This window comes from Pseudophryne corroboree, chromosome 3, assembly GCF_028390025.1.
Source record: "Pseudophryne corroboree isolate aPseCor3 chromosome 3, aPseCor3.hap2, whole genome shotgun sequence".
Classification (NCBI taxonomy): Eukaryota; Metazoa; Chordata; class Amphibia; order Anura; family Myobatrachidae; genus Pseudophryne; species Pseudophryne corroboree.
The window spans coordinates 353,953,472-353,972,819 of NC_086446.1; the positions used below are offsets into that span (position 1 = coordinate 353,953,472).

Below are 19,348 nucleotides of genomic sequence, written 5' to 3' on the forward strand. Positions count from 1 at the left end.
GGGAGTACTGCATATACAGCCCCTTTGATGTCTCCAGTGGCACTGGGCGATCTCAACGTAGTTTTGGGATTCCTAAAAAATCACATTGGTTTAAACAACTCAAATCTGTGGATTTGATATATCTCACATGGAAAATGACCATGCTGTTGGTCCTGGCCTCGGCCAGGCGAGTGTCAGAATTGGCGGCTTTATCTCACAAAGCCATATCTGATTGTCCATTCGGACAGAGCAAAGCTGCGGACTCGTCCCCAGTTTCTCCTTAAGGTGGTGTCAGCGTTTCACCTGAACCAGCTTATTGTGGTACCTGCGGCTACTAGGGACTTGGAGGACTCCAAGTTGCTGGATGTTATCAGGGCCCTGAAAATATAGTTTCCAGGTTGGCTGGAGTCAGGAAATCTGACTTGCTGTTTATCCTGTATGCACCCAACAATGCTGGGTGCTTCTGCTTCTAAGCAGTCGATTGCTCGTGGGATTGGTAGCACAATTCAACTTGCACATTCTGTGGCAGGCCTGCCACAGTCTAAATCTGTTAAGGCCCATTCCACAAGGAAGGTGGGCTCATCTTGGGCGGCTGCCCGAGGGGTCTCGGCATTACAACTTTGCCGAGCAGCTACGTGGTCGGGGAAGAAAACGTTTGTAAAATTCTACAAATTTGATACCCTGGCAAAAGAGGACCTGGAGTTCTCTCATTCGGTGCTGCAGAGTCATCCGCACTCTCCCGCCCGTTTGGGAGCTTTGGTATAATCCCCATGGTCCTTTCAGGAACCCCAGCATCCACAAGGACGATAGAGAAAATAAGAATTTACTTACCGATAATTCTATTTCTCGGAGTCCGTAGTGGATGCTGGGCGCCCATCCCAAGTGCGGATTATCTGCAATACTTGTACATAGTTATTGCTAACTAAATCGGGTTATTGTTGTTGTGAGCCATCTTTTCAGAGGCTCCGCTGTTATCATACTGTTAACTGGGTTCAGATCACAGGTTGTACAGTGTGATTGGTGTGGCTGGTATGAGTCTTACCCGGGATTCAAAATTCCTCCCTTATTGTGTACGCTCGTCCGGGCACAGTACCTAACTGGAGTCTGGAGGAGGGTCATAGGGGGAGGAGCCAGTGCACACCACCTGATCGGAAAGCTTTACTTTTTGTGCCCTGTCTCCTGCGGAGCCGCTATCCCCCATGGTCCTTTCAGGAACCCCAGCATCCACTACGGACTCCGAGAAATAGAATTATCGGTAAGTAAATTCTTATTTTTTGTAATGTTACTAAACAAAAAAAAACCTGACAATTTCTGAGTTTTTTCCCCCTCCTTTTCTTTAAATAGTCAGTTAATGGGGCAATTCAATAAGGGGTTATGTACTAGACCCAGTGGACGTTATTCAATTCTTTTCACCCCCTACCACACCCGCTGTTTCTGCTGATGGGCGTGGTATAATCCTTGTCAGTAGCAGCTGTGGTCGTGCGTGTGTCAGGAGCTCCACTCCAACCTTTTGCGGGGCTACCAGACTCCAGCCGGAACAGTGACGTATGTATTTCGGGGGAGGAGATGGGTGTCAGCCGGCAGTGACCAATGGGCATGCATTGGTCCGGGTTCCTCTTCTGCTTTGTGACCACTGAGGAAGAGGAGGAGGGGGGGGGGGGGTAGTGCTGTGAGCATGGCAAAAGTGAAGGAGGTCTGGGCTGGAGACTATTCGGGCTTCTATTCTATTGTTACTAGTTAGATACATGAAAGTAATGTAACCTATCCCTGATCCTAGCTGCCTCAAGCTGTCTTAGCAATGCTAAGCAATGCGACTGCTATTTCCCCGTGCTCGGTGCTAATGCGCAGGTTCTGTCCTGCGCGTCCACATCCCAGACAATGTGATCGCATCACATTGGCTGCAAACGCCTCTACCTGCTTGACAGGTAGAGGCGTTCACGAAGCGTGGTCAGCGATGGACTGTTGTGGGGGCGACATGGAGAAAACGGGTGCGTTTTTGGGGTGGCTGCGTGACGTCACACGCAACCTCTCTGAAGGAAAAAATGGCGGCGGGCCACCTGCCTCCACAGCCTGGTTGCGGAGAGAGCGGGTTGTCCACAGTTGCTACGACCGGAATTAAATTGCAGTCTCAGCCACTGGGTGGCACGGTCAGCATGCCAGGTGGCCCTCAACATGCAAAAAAAAGTATTGCAGATTCGGAGGGTGCGAGCACAAATCAGACAAAAGTGCTGGCGCGATGCTCAATTCTGCCCTTAGCTCGGCGGATATAGCGTCGCACCAGGCACTGAAGTCTGAGAATGCTGGTTCTCCCAACAAAACACCCTGTTTAGTCTGGGAGAACGGAAATTCTGTGACTTACCTCTGCACTGTATTGAATAGCCGCAGGAGCTAATTCCTGGTGCTATTCAGTACTCTCTTAGAATTGAATTGTGTCCTACGTAATCCTGCAACTAGCATTGAAGCACTATTTACGTCTTATTTCTGCTCACACCACTGGGTGAAAGCAGAAATCATCTAGTCACTGTTTTACAGCGCTGCCAATTGAATAGCTCTGGGCACTCATCCCCGGAGCTAAGCAACCTCGCATTCATTTGTATTCCTGTCTTTGCTTGGTATGTGCTGATCCTTGTGGTGTTATTGCGAGACTGCATGTAATTTTTGGAAAATATTCCACCGTGTCACTGTTATTGGTGTACAGCCATTTTTCTATGCACTTCACCAACGTTTCTCAAATTAACCAAAACGCAGTATCGGTACATTCAGAATGCTAACATATGTTGAGATATACTGCATGAGGACACATCTCTGTGTGTATATGTATAAGACCAGTCAGATGCAGCTGCACTCAATGCATGAATGAAAGACCTAGCAGCAGATTGTTGTCAGCGCTTCAATGTTCAAATAGACATTTTCATCAGTGTGCTTACAAAAGATAAAAAGTACCCGTTTTAAATACCCCATCAGACTTGTCCATGGTGCTCGGATCGCAGCGGTGCATCGCAAAATTCTATGATGTCATGGAGGCATTTTGGGTTAAAGATGGGGGTTTTCAACTTACCACGGGCTAATTGCAGCAGCGAGCCTATTCAATTAGTCCTGAAGGCAGCCCGTAGGCTACCTTTTTAACTTGGATTTTGAAAATAAATCCCCATTAAGTAGCCTCTTTTCTGGTTCTGCGGCTGTGTTAACCGATAGGTCTGGGAAATTATCCTAGATTCTATGGGTTAACGCTGTAATTTACTGGGTGAGAAACACTGAATCTAATTGAATTCCCCTTATGTGTATGAGGACATCTGTATTTGTGTAAGTGTATCTGTCTGTCTATCTTCTGTCTGACAGATATCTAATTTGTTTGCTTGCAAGGTTGGTGTGTTAAACTCTGATGTATCTATTACTCTGTTACTGCAGGTTTTGAGTGGTTGCCAACCCTCACAGGGACTGGCTGCAGGAATTCTGAAGGAGTAGTTTAAATCATCAAAAAGATGCCCATCCCTCCACCTCCACCACCCCCACCAGGACCTCCTCCACCTCCGACCTTCACCCAGGTACATTTATACTTTAGAAGAGGAGACAGGTTGGTGGCAGCAGGTGGAAGCAGTTTCCTCTTAACCACTTTAGTGGTTGTGTTAAGTAGCAGAGTAGAGATTAATAAGACCGACATATCTGCTTTATTTCCCTGGTATTGTCACTTTCAGCAAGATATTGTAATCAAAGGTTAATTTACTAATGAAATAACCACTGGCACAGTTTAGTGCATTCAGTGAGCCACAGTTTTCCATGGGTTGTAGTTGTGCTTAGGACATGTCTTACTAAAGTTCTCTAGGCAACCCTCTTCTTTTTTCCCTGCAAGATAGTGAGTACCCCTAACCTGTCTCTCCATCTGTTGAGCAACAGTGTCCCAGCATTTCTTGATTGCTCAAGATATTGTAGTGCATGTCGGCACACAGCAGCTTTGTGAGCTGCACGTTGCCAGTACCTGGATGTTATTCTTCACATAGGCAGGGTTCATAGGCAGAAGTTTGTTAGTATGTTTATTTTTTTATTGACAGTAGCAGGATGGTCTATCTACACACTGCTTTAGTTCAATTTTCTGTTTACAGGCTAATACTGAGCCCCCTAAACTGAACCGCGATGAGCAGAGGGGCCGAGGGGCACTTCTCAATGACATCTGTAAGGGAGCAAGGCTGAAGAAGACCACAGTGATGAATGACAGGAGTGCCCCTGTGTTGGAAAGTATGTAAGCTGTCTGTAGTAATTGAGATCCAGGAAATGTTCCTGTAATCTAAGAGCTATTTAACGATCTCTGTGTCTAATCCTCTTCAAGTGCTCTGAGGGCATATCTTGGTAAAATGATTATTGGTAACTTTCCCCATTGTGACTGGAAAATGAAAAATAAAATTCTAAGCACAGATACGGGTGGTGGCGATAGCACAAATATTGGAAGTGCTCTGTCACCTGCAGAGCAGGTCTAACAATTTCACTACATCGTTTCTCACCCTGTCCCAGTAAATGCGTTTGAACACTAAATAAGAACAGACTGTTAAGGTTTTGCTCTTACCACCGTGTTTCTTACAATTGATAGCCGTTATACAGCTGTACGCTAAAGTAAACAGTGTTCACTTCTTCACAGAGCCAGTCCACACTTTCTCTTTCGTTCCAACGAAAAACATCAGTTGGCAGTCTGGAAAGCAGCGTGGCTCATACGACCATTGATCTTGGAAATATACTAATACTGACCACATGGACATTAGTGATTAGAGGTGTCTCAGAGGTTACCAAGAAAATTCTCTTGTTTATGGTAAACTGTGAAAGAATTTTATGTATTTTTTGCCATGATCTGATGTAGGGTTTACTCCAGAGAATTAGAAACTGAAAATGTTATCAGCAATAAAGCCATAGCCTGGTACTGCATGCAAAGGTATATACAAAAGATATGGAAATAAAACAGGCTCACGCAAACTTGCATCCATTTTTTAAGATTACCTTGCGGTGAATTATGCAACGTAAAGTGGTAAAGATCAGATCATCGAAATCCACCATTAATAGTTTGTGAATGATAGTATACCAAGCCACCGTTTTAGCTTTAAAAAAAGAAAAGCCTTTGGGTTCTATTTACTAAGCCTTGGAAAGAGATAAAGTGGACGGGGGTAAAGTACCAGCCAATTAGCTCCTAACTGCCATGTTACAGGCTGTGTTTGAAAAATGACGGTCGGGAGATGATTGGCTGGTACTTTACCTCTGTCCGCTTTATCGCTTTCCAAGGCTTAATAGATAGACCCCATTGATTCCCTGGAATTAATATGATATCCCAGCGGTCGGAATACCTGGATCCCACTGATGTGAAGACAGACAGGGATGAGTAACCCTAATTTCCCCCCGTGGGTGCCAAACCCTAACCCCCCAGTCTGACGCCTAATTCTTCGCCCCCCCAAATCTCTAAACCAAAGATTGCTGGGATACGTACGGTCGGGGTGTCGGGATTCTCATCCATTCTGAGTGCTGATGTCGGCATCCTGAAAGGTGTCGGAATCCCGGCGTTGACATTTCGCCTGCCGGCATCTTGACCACATCACGTTTCCCTTTAACTTGTTTAACAGTGAAGAGTTCACCGTAAAATGGGCCATTTGCTTCTTACGTCCACTAGGGGGCAGAGGGAACACTGTGTATACCCTGAAGAAGAGTGTGTGTGGGCACCAAATAGTTGCAAAATTTTTCCCAGTAGCCCCAGATTAACTATTCACTATACCCCATTTCCAGCCAGCCAGTTTCCGTGGCACCATTTTGTGGGGGGCTTCTATTAAGTGGTCCCCCCAGTTACTTTATTTTACATTATTTTAGTTTCACTTTTATTTTATGTTAAATTTCTGCAGCGGGGTACACTGGTATTCCACAGGGAGTAACATCGGGGTGTAGAGTTGGATTTTGATCCGAGGCACCAACAGGCTAAAGCTGTGACTGTTCCCAGGGTGCACTGCACCGCCTCCTCTATAGCCCTGCCTCCAGGCACTGGAGCTCAGTTTGTAAGTTGGGTCCTGCAGTGCAGGTCACTAACAGGTGGGACTGCGCTAGGCAGCCCTGAAAATAGCTTTTTAGAAGACTTCAAGGGCCGCAGCACTTTCTATGTCTTTATGACATGCTGTGCTGCGGCTTCATCACCTCCCTCAGCGGTGCTGCATACTCCCGCGGCCTGGTTTCTTGGTACTTGCAGCGGAGATGCACCGGTTTTTCAGGCACACCACTGCTGTCATTTTTCAGGATCGTGTGGCTGCACTAAAAGGGGGGGGGGGGTGTAAGGTAAATCACGGTCACTGGGGTGGACACTGTTGCACAGGGACCCCACTATATCCACCAGGGCAAGGAGCACAAGTCGGATTTATTGAAATCCGTTTGCAAAAGGCTCCACTTTACCCAGATAAGGCGCTGACCTGTAGCCCCTCCCCCCAGCTTCGGGCGCCATCTACTGCTGGTGTTCCCGCTCTGGAGCTGCATCTCTCTCTCTCTCTCTCTCTCTCTCTCTCTCTCTCTCTCTCTCTCTCTCTCTCTCTCTCTCAAGATATTTTGGCGCCATTACATAGCTGGGCTGATCTCCGGGACTGCTGGGCACTGTAAATCCGCCTGTATCATCAGCACTGTGCATTTACAGACACTTAAGTATTCTACGTGTCATTTTAGACAGTGTTAATTAAGAACAAGTGTACTGCTATCTGAATACTTAGTACAAGTATTCCGTGATATACTTCCAGTGTTTACTGTGCATTGTTATATCTGTATACATACCTATATGTAATTACTAGTCCACTGCAGTTTTATTGTTTATATGTAATAATTCCTGCATTGTACCTGTGACTGAGTGCTTGTAGCTGCTGTGTGGATTCCACTCTTGTGTATCACACACACTTGCTATCACTATATTCTGTACCCTGGGGAACTAGGTGCATCAGGGTCTCATAATATATAGTGCTACATAGGGTATACTGTTTGTATTTCTCACTGTGTTTTTCAGTCACCCCACACCACTTAAATCCTCTGTTTGTGCTCTGTATTTTCTGTCACAAAACACAGGGGATTATTTGCTGGTTTTTGTGTTTGTCTGGCTATATTGTACTATTACGTCCTAAAGCTACATCCCATATGATGTCCGCTACACAGGGCGGGACATCCGCGGACGCTACTGCACCATGCAGTGCTGTCGTCACGGATTCACCAGTGGGGAAAGTGTTAGCTGCTGGTTCAGGCGCTGGGGGGTCATACATCTCCCAGTCCGTCTGTGGCACCTGTGGTCAATCAGGACCTACCTTGGGCAGCTTTTCAAATATGCTGACTACGCCGCTGTGGGGCCTCCTGTGCCATTACAGCCACATACTGTCCTTGTAGTTAATTTGCCATGGGTGGACACTTTGTCTACCCAGTTAAATTAATTAACTTTGGTTAGACAAAAGTCCACCCCACGTCCCTCTGAGGCCAAGGGGTCATCTAAGCAGGCCATTTCTTCCTCACAATCTACTAATGTTTCGGTTAATTCTTCCGATGAAGATAGGGAATATACTGATCCGTCAGACACTGATACAGTTGCTTCTGATGAGGAATCTGCAACCCAGGTTGATGTTCCTGACCTTGTGGAAGCTATCAAGCTGATTCTCCAAATTGATGATGACATTGAGCCTCCTGTTACATCTAAGAAACCTGATAAGTTTAAATGTCAGAAGGTTGCTAAAGTAGTTTTACCACATTCTGACCTTTTAATTGACATATAGGACTTAATTCCATCTGGGTTACAATTATGTTTAGTTTTACAGTGCATTGAAAAGGTGTGGGACTCAAGACCTTTCTTCACATTATATACGTGCTCAGCAAGGCGGGTCTTTAGATTCCTTGTGGTTTTGCCCACATAAAACAGGCCACATGTACATTCCGTAATATATATAACGTTTTTCGTATTACACGTGATAAAATCCTTAATAGGATATTTTACTCCATTTATCTCAAAATCCTTAATTTTGCTAGCCCCCTTCACATTACGGCACATCACACACATTCCACACCTGTGAAAGCCTTGAGTCCTAATACTAGATCTTTTTGTATCTTCTATCGCACTATGGACCAACTTATCCTTTAATGTTTTGGCTCGCTTGAGGAACCCGGGCCATCATCCTCCAATTCCTTTTTCCATCTGGGACGGGTAATGAAGTGGAACTCTGAGCTTATGTGATCCTGTACCACTATATTGTGGTGATATGCTGTTTTAATTTTATGTCATTGTGAGTTTGATTTAATAAACATACGATTTATCTTGTCGATCAGACAATATTGCACCAGATTATTTTTCTTTATCTTTGAGATTGGGATATTAACTGGAAATTCCAAGTGGAAGAAGTGGAATCCGGAATCCATGTGATCCTGTACCACTATATTGTGGTGATATGCTGTTTTAATTCCATATTATTGTGAGTTTGATGTAAAAAATACACGTTTTTGTCTTGCCTATCAGACAATACTGCACTAGATTATTTTCCTTTATCTTTGAGATTGGGACATAAACTGGAAATTTCGAGTGGATATCCGCATGGTGGATGACTGAGAATTTCACCATCCTTTGACACATGAAAGTGAAACTCAATTACCACCAAAGGAAATATATGAGGAAAGTACCTTGTTTTAGTGATATGCGCCATTGTGAGATTCATTTTTGTATGTGAATATCTGTCGTATATTACCGCGGCCCTTGATGGAGGGGTCATGGCGGCCAAGGCATCTACTACGTCTATCCTGGCTCGCTGGATTCTGTGGTTGAGGTCCTGGAAAGTGGACCTGGACTCTACAAAGACCTTGGAGGTACTCCCTTTCAAGGGAGATATCCTGTTTGGGGAGGATCTGAATAAGATTGTGACTGACTTGGCGACGGCCAAGGCTGCGTTTCTCCCAAGTACTAATCCTTCTGCTCAGAAGGATAAGAGTGCCACTTTTCGTTCCTTTCGATCTCCAAGTAAAGCAAAAGGTCAGGCGTACCCGAGACAGGCTCGTACTTCCAAAACCATTAAGCCCAAATCTAAACAATCCTGGGCCACCCGTCGACCTGCTTCCAAACAAGACAAGCCTGCTGCATGACGGGGCGGGCCTCATCCTGGGGGACCCCAGGGTGGGAGGCCAACTTCTGCAGTTCACAAAGTCCTGGTTAAAGACCATTTCAGACGCCTGGGTGCGGGAAGTTGTCTCTCACGGGTACGCAATCTTTCAAGAGACTTCTCCCTTGCCAGTTCTGTTAAACAGTTGAGGCAGGGGATACTATTCGACCCTGTTTCTAGTTCCAAAACCGAATGTGTCTTTCCGGCCTATCCTCAACCTCAAATCATTGAACAAGTTTGTAAGAGACTAGTGTCCAAATTCCGTATGGAAACTCTAGTAGCAATAGATTAATTACCAATTTACAATCCCACGAAAACTACAGCTAGTCCGGAGGGTGCAGAAAGGGAGCTCTTGCCGCTGCGGAGCTGGCATCTCCTTTAAAACTTCAGAGAGACAGGAGGGCTTGGTTTGCATCGGCAGGAGAGTCAAAGCCAGACCTCGTGTCTCACCAGATCCAGCAGTGTCCAATTAGCGAGGCGGCTGCACATAGAGGGGAACGCAGCAGCAGGGCATAGCTGTCAGGTGAAGAGAGCCGAGACAGCTCAGAAATGCGTCAGCGCGGAGGGGTGCAGTTACCATGAAAGAGGGTAGCAGGAGGACGTCAGGGCGGAAGGTCAGAGATAAACGGGCAGGGCGCATTTTGACATCTGGAAAAGGGACGGGTTATCCAGACATCCGCCAAGCCCAGATTCACCCATCTGTCTAACAAACAGAGAAGCATGCTCATCACTCCACAGAACACGTTTCCACTGCTCCACAGTCCAGTGTGTGTGTGTGTGCTTTGCACCACTCCATTTAACGCTTGCCAGTGGATTTGGTGTTTTTGTGCTTACATTAATGCCAGTGGAAGTTTGTAACTCTAAAGCTATGGAATCAGCAGAGCGTTAGCGACTTTTACGCACCATGCACCTTACCAGTTGTTGACCCCGCTCTTTGCTTTTACGTGGTCTTCTGCTTAGTGGCTGAGTTGCTGATGTTCCTAAACGCTTCCAATTTTTTTATAATATCAGCAGGAATTAAAATTTACAAACTGTCATATTGTAAAAAAGTGGCATCCTATCACAGTACCACACTTGAAGTCACTGAGCTCTTCAGAACGACCCATTTTGTATCACAAATGTTTGCAAATGGAGACTGCATGGTTAAGTGCTTGATTTTATACACTTGTGGCAACAGGTCTGATTGAGACATCTGAATTCAATAATTAACAGGTGTGGCCAAATACTTTTGTCCATATAGTGTATATGTTCCCATCTGAGTCTGTCACTAGCGTTTGCTCAGGTTGACTGTGTGTGAGCATCACCTCCGGTTTCTGGCATTGTCGCTGGGATGACTACGCATGTTTTCAAGCATCTTTGGTGCAGGGGTGTCAGATTGTAACTGAATGTCCTGCTTATCCTGGCACAGTTACTAGACTTCCTCAGGGAACACGTCTGTCTTGCTGTAGTAGTTCTTCGGTGCCTCAGACGGATCATTGATGGGAAGAATTCCTCTTGTACTTTGTTTTAGTAGATTATATATTGTAAGCCTTGCAGGATTCCAGGGTTCATCAGGTGTTCCTCCGGGTGGACAGATTTTGGCTCTTGCCGTCGAAGATTTGTCTTATGTGGCGTCACTGTAGAGTAGAGTAGAGGTGGCCAACCAGTCAGAGGCAAAGAACCAGAAAAGATCTGTAGTCAAGGGTAAGAGCCACTATCATGCACAAAAAAATGGGGGCATGGCCTAGTTGTCACATAGCCACACCCCATTTTAGTGCGCACACCTTTCGGTATGACGTTTGTGGGAGTATGACCTTGTGTCATAACCCCCGTTTAGTCATGTTGTACAGTGCCACATATATATAAAAATGCCAAAAAATGGGTGCCTCCACAGTGCCAGATACATATATGCTCTACAGTGCTATATATGCCCCCCCAGTGTCAGATATGCCCCCCCCCCCCCCAAGGCCAGTTATGCTGGTCCTCTAGCTCTGATCGACTCACAGGCCGGCGCCGTTTGGTACAATAAGTGTGTCGAGCCGCCCAAACCTGTGGTTTGGCTGCCGCTGCTGTAGGGGGTCAGTACGCTCTTTTATACAGTTCCTGGGCTCTCTAGTTCCACCTTCAACATGGTCGATTATGCTCTATTTCAATCCTAATCTCTCCAGATGGGAGTTTTGGCTCGGTGGAACAAGATCCCTTCTGCAAACAGACATTCCTCCTCTCTTGGGAAATCTGTTGCTCCCTCCTGAAGTTGTTCCAAGAGGTTTCACCTGGATAGTGGATGCCCCTTTTGGATCAGGTCTGAAGTCCCCTTCACCATCGATGCAGGTCTTCGCAGGTGACAGAGCAGTAACCAGTCATCATGGGAATGTGGTTACATTGCCGGCAGTCGGGATCGCTGCAGTCAGGATGCCGGCACCGGAATCCCGGCCACTGACAATGCCGCCAGCCGGAATCCCAGTTAACGGGCTATTCCCACTCGTGGCTGACCACGACACCTATGGAGTGTGAATAGAACCTGCGGCGAGCACAGCGAGGCGGCTGCAGCGTGCCCGCATGGGGCTTCACTGCACAAGTCCCCTTGCTGGCATTCTAGCGGCCGGTTTCTCGGCTTAGGTATGCTAACCGCCAGGATCCTGGCCGTCTGCATCCCATACCCAACGCCTAGATCGTAATTTTCGGCGCTAGCCTTTCAGTGCCTGGTTATCGATGGGGCTTGCTGGATGTTGCCAGATTGGTGTCTCGACACAGCCACAGGTTGCTCTGTGTCTGAGAACGTTCTGGTACATTTCCTTCCGAGCCCAAGGATCCTGCGGTTTCATTGCAGGTTGACATTGGAGTGATGCAGGGTGTTCCTCATGGCTACTATATAGCCACAACGGCCATGGTGGGCAGGTGTGCATCTGTCTCTGTGGCCGGATCTTCTGTGTTAAGGCAGGTGCTACCATCCGGATCTGGCCCACCTCGCTTTGGCGGGGTGGCTCTTGAGACATCGTCTTAAGGGCACAGAGTTTATCCAGCAGGGTCATTCGTACGATGCCTAAAAACTGTATTCGCCAAGTCTTTATCTTTGTGGTTGGCGGACATTCTTCGTGCTGTTCTGCTACGGGTTTCGACCCCAGGTTATTCTGGCTCTCGAATCCTTCCCTTTCTACAGCGAATTTATATTTGGGCCTCTGCTCTCATCCTTGAAGGTACAGGTCTCCGCCCTCTCTGTCCTCTTTCAAAGCTAATTTCTCTGACGTCCTAGTGGATGCTGGGAACTCCGTAAGGACCATGGGGAATAGCGGCTCCGCAGGAGACTGGGCACAACTAAGAAAGATTTAGGACTACCTGGTGTGCACTGGCTCCTCCCTCTATGCCCCTCCTCCAGACCTCAGTTAGAATTTTGTGCCCGGCCGAGCTGGTTGCACACTAGGGGCTCTCCTGAGCTCTTAGAAAAGAAAGTATATTTAGGTTTTTTATTTTCAGTGAGATCTGCTGGCAACAGACTCACTGCTACGAGGGACTGAGGGGAGAAGAAGCGAACCTACCTGCTTGCAGCTAGCTTGGGCTTCTTAGGCTACTGGACACCATTAGCTCCAGAGGGATCGAACACAGGCCCAGCCTCGGTCGTCCGGTCCCGGAGCCGCGCCGCCGTCCCCCTTGCAGAGCCAGAAGCAAGAAGAACGTCCAGGAAATCGTCGGCTGAAGACTCCGGTCTTCATTAAGGTAGCGCACAGCACTGCAGCTTTGCGCCATTGCTCCCCATGCACACCACACACTCCGGTCACTGATGGGTGCAGGGCGCTGGGGGGGGGGGGCGCCCTGGGCTGCAATAAGAGTACCTTAGCTTGGCAAACAAACACATAATATAGTCAGTAAGACTATATATGTGTAAAATCCCCTGCCAAAAATATCCTGAAAAAAGCGGGAGAAGTCCGCCGAGAAGGGGGCGGGGCTATCTCCCTCGGCACACTGGCGCCATTTCCTCTCTCAGCTCCGCTGGAAGGACGCTCCCAAGGCTCTCCCCTGCAGTTTCCAGGCTCAATAGGGTAAAAAAGAGAGGGGGGGCACTAAATTTATGCGCAAACTGTGTATTATAGCAGCTATAGGGGAAAAATCACTGTGTGTAGTGTGTATCCCTGCATTATATAGCGCTCTGGTGTGTGCTGGCATACTCTCTCTCTGTCTCCCCAAAGGACTTTGTGGGGTCCTGTCCTCAGTCAGAGCATTCCCTGTGTGTGTGCGGTGTGTCGGTACGGCTGTGTCGACATGTTTGATGAGGAGGCTTATGTGGAGGCGGAGCAGATGCCGATAAATGTGATGTCGCCCCCTGCGGGGTCGACACCTGAATGGATGGACATGTGGAAGGAATTACGCGACAGTGTCAACTCCTTACATAAAAGGTTTGACGACATAGCAGATGTGGGACAGCCGGCTTCTCAGCCCGTGCCTGCCCTGGCGTCTCAAAAGCCATCAGGGGCTCTAAAACGCCCACTACCTCAGATGGCAGACACAGATGTCGACACGGATACTGACTCCAGTGTCGACGACGATGAGACTAGTGTACATTCCAATAGAGCCACTCGTTATATGATTACGGCAATGAAAAATGTGTTGCACATTTCTGATATTACCCCAGGTACCACAAAAAAGGGTATTCTGTTTGGGGAGAAAAAGCTACCAGTGGTTTTTCCCCCATCTGATGAATTAAATGAAGTGTGTGAAGAAGCGTGGGCTTCCCCCGATAAGAAACTGGTAATTTCTAAAAAGTTACTAATGGCGTACCCTTTCCCGCCAGAGGACAGGTCACGTTGGGAGACATCCCCTAGGGTGGATAAAGCGCTCACACGTCTGTCAAAAAAGGTGGCACTACCGTCTCCGGACACGGCCGCCCTAAAGGAGCCTACGGATAGAAAGCAGGAGGCTATCCTGAAGTCTGTATATACACACTCAGGAATTATACTGAGACCGGCTATTGCTTCAGCATGGATGTGCAGTGCTGCAGCTGCGTGGTCAGATTCCCTGTCGGAAAACATTGATACCCTAGACAGGGACACTATATTGCTAACCGTAGAGCATATTAAAGACGCAGTCTTATACATGAGAGATGCACAGAGGGATATTTGCCGGCTGGCATCTAAAATAAACGCAATGTCCATTTCTGCCAGGAGAGGATTGTGGACTCGGCAGTGGACAGGAGATACAGATTCTAAAAGGCACATGGAAGTTTTGCCTTACAAGGGTGAGGAGTTGTTTGGGGATGGTCTCTCGGACCTCGTTTCCACAGCGACAGCTGGGAAGTCAGCATTTTTACCCCATGTTCCCTCACAGCCAAAGAAAGCACCGTATTATCAGGTACAGTCCTTTCGGCCCCAGACAGGCAAGCGGGTTAGAGGCGCGTCCTTTCTGCCCAGAGGCAGAGGTAGAGGGAAAAAGCTGCAACATACAGCCAGTTCCCAGGAACAAAAGTCCTCCCCCGCTTCCTCTAAGTCCACCGCATGACACTGGGGCTCCACAGGCGGAGCCAGGTACGGTGGGGGCCCGTCTCAAGAACTTCAGCGACCAGTGGGCTCGCTCACGGGTGGATCCCTGGATTCTACAAGTAGTATCTCAGGGGTACAAGCTGGAATTCGAGACGTCTCCCCCTCGCCGTTTCCTCAAATCTGCCCCCCGGACAGGGAGGCAGTGCTGGAGGCGATTCACAAGCTGTATTCTCAGCAGGTGATAATCAAGGTACCCCTCCTTCAACAAGGACGGGGTTACTATTCCACAATGTTTGTGGTACCGAAACCGGACGGTTCGGTGAGACCCATTTTAAATTTAAAATCCTTGAACACTTATATAAGAAGGTTCAAGTTTAAGATGGAATCGCTCAGGGCGGTGATTGCAAGCCTGGACGAGGGGGATTACATGGTATCACTGGACATCAAGGATGCTTACCTGCATGTCCCCATTTACCCTCCTCACCAGGAGTACCTTAGATTTGTGGTACAGGACTGTCATTACCAATTCCAGACGTTGCCGTTTGGTCTGTCCACGGCACCGAGGGTATTTACCAAGGTAATGGCCGAAATGATGATACTCCTTCGGAAAAAGGGAGTTTTAATTATCCCGTACTTGGACGATCTCCTTATAAAGGCGAGGTCCAGGGAACAGTTGTTGATCGGAGTAGCACTAGCTCGGGAAGTGCTACAACAGCACGGCTGGATCCTGAATATTCCAAAGTCGCAGCTGGTTCCTACAACGCGTCTACTGTTCCTGGGGATGGTTCTGGACACAGAACAGAAAAAAGTGTTTCTCCCGGAGGAGAAGGCCAAGGAGTTGTCATCTCTAGTCAGAGACCTTCTAAAACCAAAACAAGTGTCGGTGCACCACTGCACGCGAGTCCTGGGAAAGATGGTGGCTTCTTACGAAGCAATTCCATTCGGAAGGTTCCATGCAAGGATCTTTCAGTGGGATCTGTTGGACAAGTGGTCCGGATCGCATCTTCAGATGCATCGGCTAATAACCCTGTCTCCAAGGGCCAGGGTGTCGCTGCTATGGTGGCTGCAGAGTGCTCATCTTCTAGAGGGCCGCAGATTCGGCATACAGGACTGGATCCTGGTGACCACGGATGCCAGCCTTCGAGGTTGGGGGGCAGTCACACAGGGAAGAAACTTCCAGGGACAATGGTCGAGTCAGGGGACTTCCCTACACATAAATATTCTGGAACTAAGGGCCAGTTACAATGCCCTAAGTCACGCAAGACCCCTGCTTCAACACCAGCCGGTGCTGATCCAGTCATACAACATCACGGCGGTCGCCCATGTAAACCGACAGGGCGGCACAAGAAGCAGGATGGCGATGGCAGAAGCCACAAGGATTCTCCGATGGGCGGAAAATCATGTGTTAGCACTGTCAGCAGTGTTCATTCCCTGAGTGGACAACTGGGAAGCAGACTTTCTCAGCAGACACGACCTCCACCCGGGAGAGTGGGGACTTCATCCAGAAGTCTTCCAAATGGTTGTACACCGGTGGGAAAGGCCACAGGTGGACATGATGGCGTCCCGCCTCAACAAAAAGCTAAAAAGATATTGCGCCATGTCAAGGGACCCTCAGGCGATAGCTGTGGACGCTTTAGTGACACCGTGGGTGTACCAGTCGGTTTATGTGTTCCCTCCTCTTCCTCTCATACCCAAGGTATTGAGGATAATAAGAAGGAGAAGAGTAAGAACTATAATCATTGTTCCGGATTGGCCAAGAAGAGCTTGGTACCCAGAACTTCAAGAAATGATATCAGAGGAACCATGGCCTCTGCCGCTCGGACAGCACCTGCTGCAGCAGGGACCCTGTCTGTTCCAAGACTTACCGCGACTGCGTTTGACGGCATGGCGGTTGAACGCCGGATCCTGAAGGAATAGGGCATTCCGGAGGAAGTCATCCCTACGCTGATTAAAGCTAGGAAGGAGGTGACCGCAAACTATTATCACCGCATATGGCGAAAATATGTTGCGTGGTGTGAGGCCAGAAGGGCCCCAACGGAGGAATTTCAGCTGGGTCGATTTCTGCACTTCCTACAGTCAGGGGTGACTATGGGCCTCAAATTAGGTTCCATTAAGGTCCAGATTTCGGCTCTGTCGATTTTCTTCGAAAAAGAACTGGCTTCACTGCCTGAAGTTCAGACGTTTGTTAAAGGAGTGCTGCATATTCAGCCCCCTTTTGTGCCTCCAGTGGCACCTTGGGATCTCAACGTGGTGTTGGATTTCCTTAAGTCACATTGGTTTGAGCCACTTAAGACCGTGGAACTAAAATATCTCACGTGGAAAGTGGTCATGCTGTTGGCCTTGGCTTCGGCCAGGCGTGTGTCAGAATTGGCGGCTTTGTCATGTAAAATCCCTTATCTGATTTTCCATATGGATAGGGCGGAATTGAGGACTCGCCCCCAATTTCTTCCTAAGGTGGTATCAGCTTTTCATTTGAACCAACCTATTGTGGTGCCTGCGGCTACTAAGGACTTGGAGGATTCCAAGTTGCTGGACGTAGTCAGGGCCCTGAAAATCTATGTTTCCAGGACGGCTGGAGTCGGGAAGACTGACTCGCTATTTATCCTGTATGCGCCCAACAAGCTGGGTGCCCCTGCTTCAAAGCAGTCTATTACTCGCTGGATCTGTAGTACGATTCAACTTGCACATTCTGCGGCTGGACTGCCGCATCCTAAATCTGTAAAAGCCCATTCCACGAGGAAAGTGGGCTCTTCTTGTGCGGCTGCCCGAGGGGTCTCGGCTTTACAACTTTGCCGAGCTGCTACTTGGTCGGGTTCAAACACATTTGCAAAATTCTACAAGTTTGATACCCTGGCTGAGGAGGACCTTGAGTTTGCTCATTCGGTGCTGCAGAGTCATCCGCACTCTCCCGCCCGTTTGGGAGCTTTGGTATAATCCCCATGGTCCTTACGGAGTTCCCAGCATCCACTAGGACGTCAGAGAAAATAAGAATTTACTCACCGGTAATTCTATTTCTCGTAGTCCGTAGTGGATGCTGGGCGCCCATCCCAAGTGCGGATTGTCTGCAATACTTGTATATAGTTATTGCCTAACTAAAGGGTTATTGTTTGGAGCCATCTGTTTGAGAGGCTCAGTTGTTGTTCATACTGTTCACTGGGTATAGTATCACGAGTTGTACGGTGTGATTGGTGTGGCTAGTATGAGTCTTACCCGGGATTCCAAATCCTTTCCTTATTGTATCAGCTCTTCCGGGCACAGTTTCCTAACTGAGGTCTGGAGGAGGGGCATAGAGGGAGGAGCCAGTGCACACCAGGTAGTCCTAAATCTTTCTTAGTTGTGCCCAGTCTCCTGCGGAGCCGCTATTCCCCATGGTCCTTACGGAGTTCCCAGCATCCACTACGGACTACGAGAAATAGAATTACCGGTGAGTAAATTCTTATTTTACTCTCTTACTGGATGTACAAGTGTCTTTTCAGGGCATCCTACACGTCCCTTTGGTTGATCCATGAAACATGTCCTTGGTTCTTATGATTCTCCAGTCGAATCCTTTTATGCCCCTGCATACGGGGGACATTTATTGGCTTGCATGGAAGTCTGTTTTCTTACTTGACTTGCCATTAAGTTGGCCCGGAGAGTGTCCGACGTGCACGCCTTCCCTTGGCGGTCACCCTTTCTGCTTTTCCATGTAGGAAGGAGTGTTTCTGGAGTTGCTGGGAAAATATTTTTAACTATTTGGTGCCCAGACTCTCTCCTTTCCAGGCTATACCCAGTGTTCTCTGTGCCCTCTATGGACTCGAAGAAAAGTATTTAACAACAGAAGCCTCTTTTTTTGTTATAACCATGCAAGTTCCTTCTCACTAATTAATGCAAAGGACTAAATGTAATGGTCTGTTGCTGGAGGTGCAGAACTTTGTGCGAGTTTGCCCTTAAGTGGCAATCATTTTCAAGGCAAAACCAACCTGTTTTTTCTGTGTAAATGATTGGTGCTTTAAAAATACTGGTCCACTCGCACATAAGGCCTTATTCAGACTTTAACGCAGCCGCTGCATTCTTACAAAGGGTCTGCGTACGCGCAGCGGCTACAATGCGCGAGTAATCCTTCACCATGCGATCGCATCCCGGAAGGATGTGATTGCATGGTGACAGGCGACAGGTGTCCGGAGGTGGCGATGCGGTGTTTGGGGGAGAGGATTGCGTGTCATGGCCATTTTCGGGGCGGCCTTATAACGTTGCCTGCATTTTCTGTGAGTGGAAACATGGTGCCGCACTGCCAGCTTGCGCAGCCATCTAGCTCTATTAATTGCGATCGCATCACAGAGCAGAGTCAGATATGCTGGGCGGACTTGCCCTGTGCTGGGCAGCCCCCAGCATGTGAGTAGTATGGTTGCAAATTTTACTGCGATAGCAAAATCTGCGACCAACTCTGAATAACCCCCATAGTACCGCACCTCCGGCAGCTTGCAGGCTATTACCATTATGGGCAAGTGTCTCACTCTGTTGGTTATCTGTTGTCTTTTGCAGAGCCAAAAGGTGCAGGAGGTGGTCCTAGTTTTGGGCCCTCCAGTGGGTCGTCATTGCAGCCCAAAGGAGGCCTCTTCCAGGGTGGTGTACCTAAATTGCGACCAGTGGGGACTAAGGATAGCCCAGGTTTGTAATTCTTTTAATAATCCTATAACTAATATTAGGCGGGTAAACAATGTCATAAATTATCCTAGTGGCTCATTTATTATCCCAGCAATATGTCTACAGTCATTTGGTCGACATGCATTAGGTCGACATGAAAAGGGTACAGTAGTT

At 47.9% G+C, this 19,348-nt stretch overlaps 1 protein-coding gene across 5 annotated transcripts in view; it reads left to right on the forward strand.

The window, feature by feature from the left end:
- The window catches only part of WIPF2 (WAS/WASL interacting protein family member 2), a 194,449-nt gene that overhangs the window by 44,858 nt on the left and 130,243 nt on the right, over positions 1-19,348 (forward strand). For 4 of the 5 annotated variants that reach the window (XM_063959778.1, XM_063959775.1, XM_063959776.1 and 1 more), the window contains exons 3-5: positions 3,388-3,524; positions 4,080-4,212; positions 19,073-19,198. In XM_063959778.1, the coding sequence (XP_063815848.1) occupies positions 3,462-3,524; positions 4,080-4,212; positions 19,073-19,198 (322 nt within the window). In that variant the 5' untranslated portion in view covers positions 3,388-3,461. The remainder of the gene's footprint in view (positions 1-3,387; positions 3,525-4,079; positions 4,213-19,072; positions 19,199-19,348) is intronic. The other variant, XM_063959779.1, reaches the window with a different exon arrangement.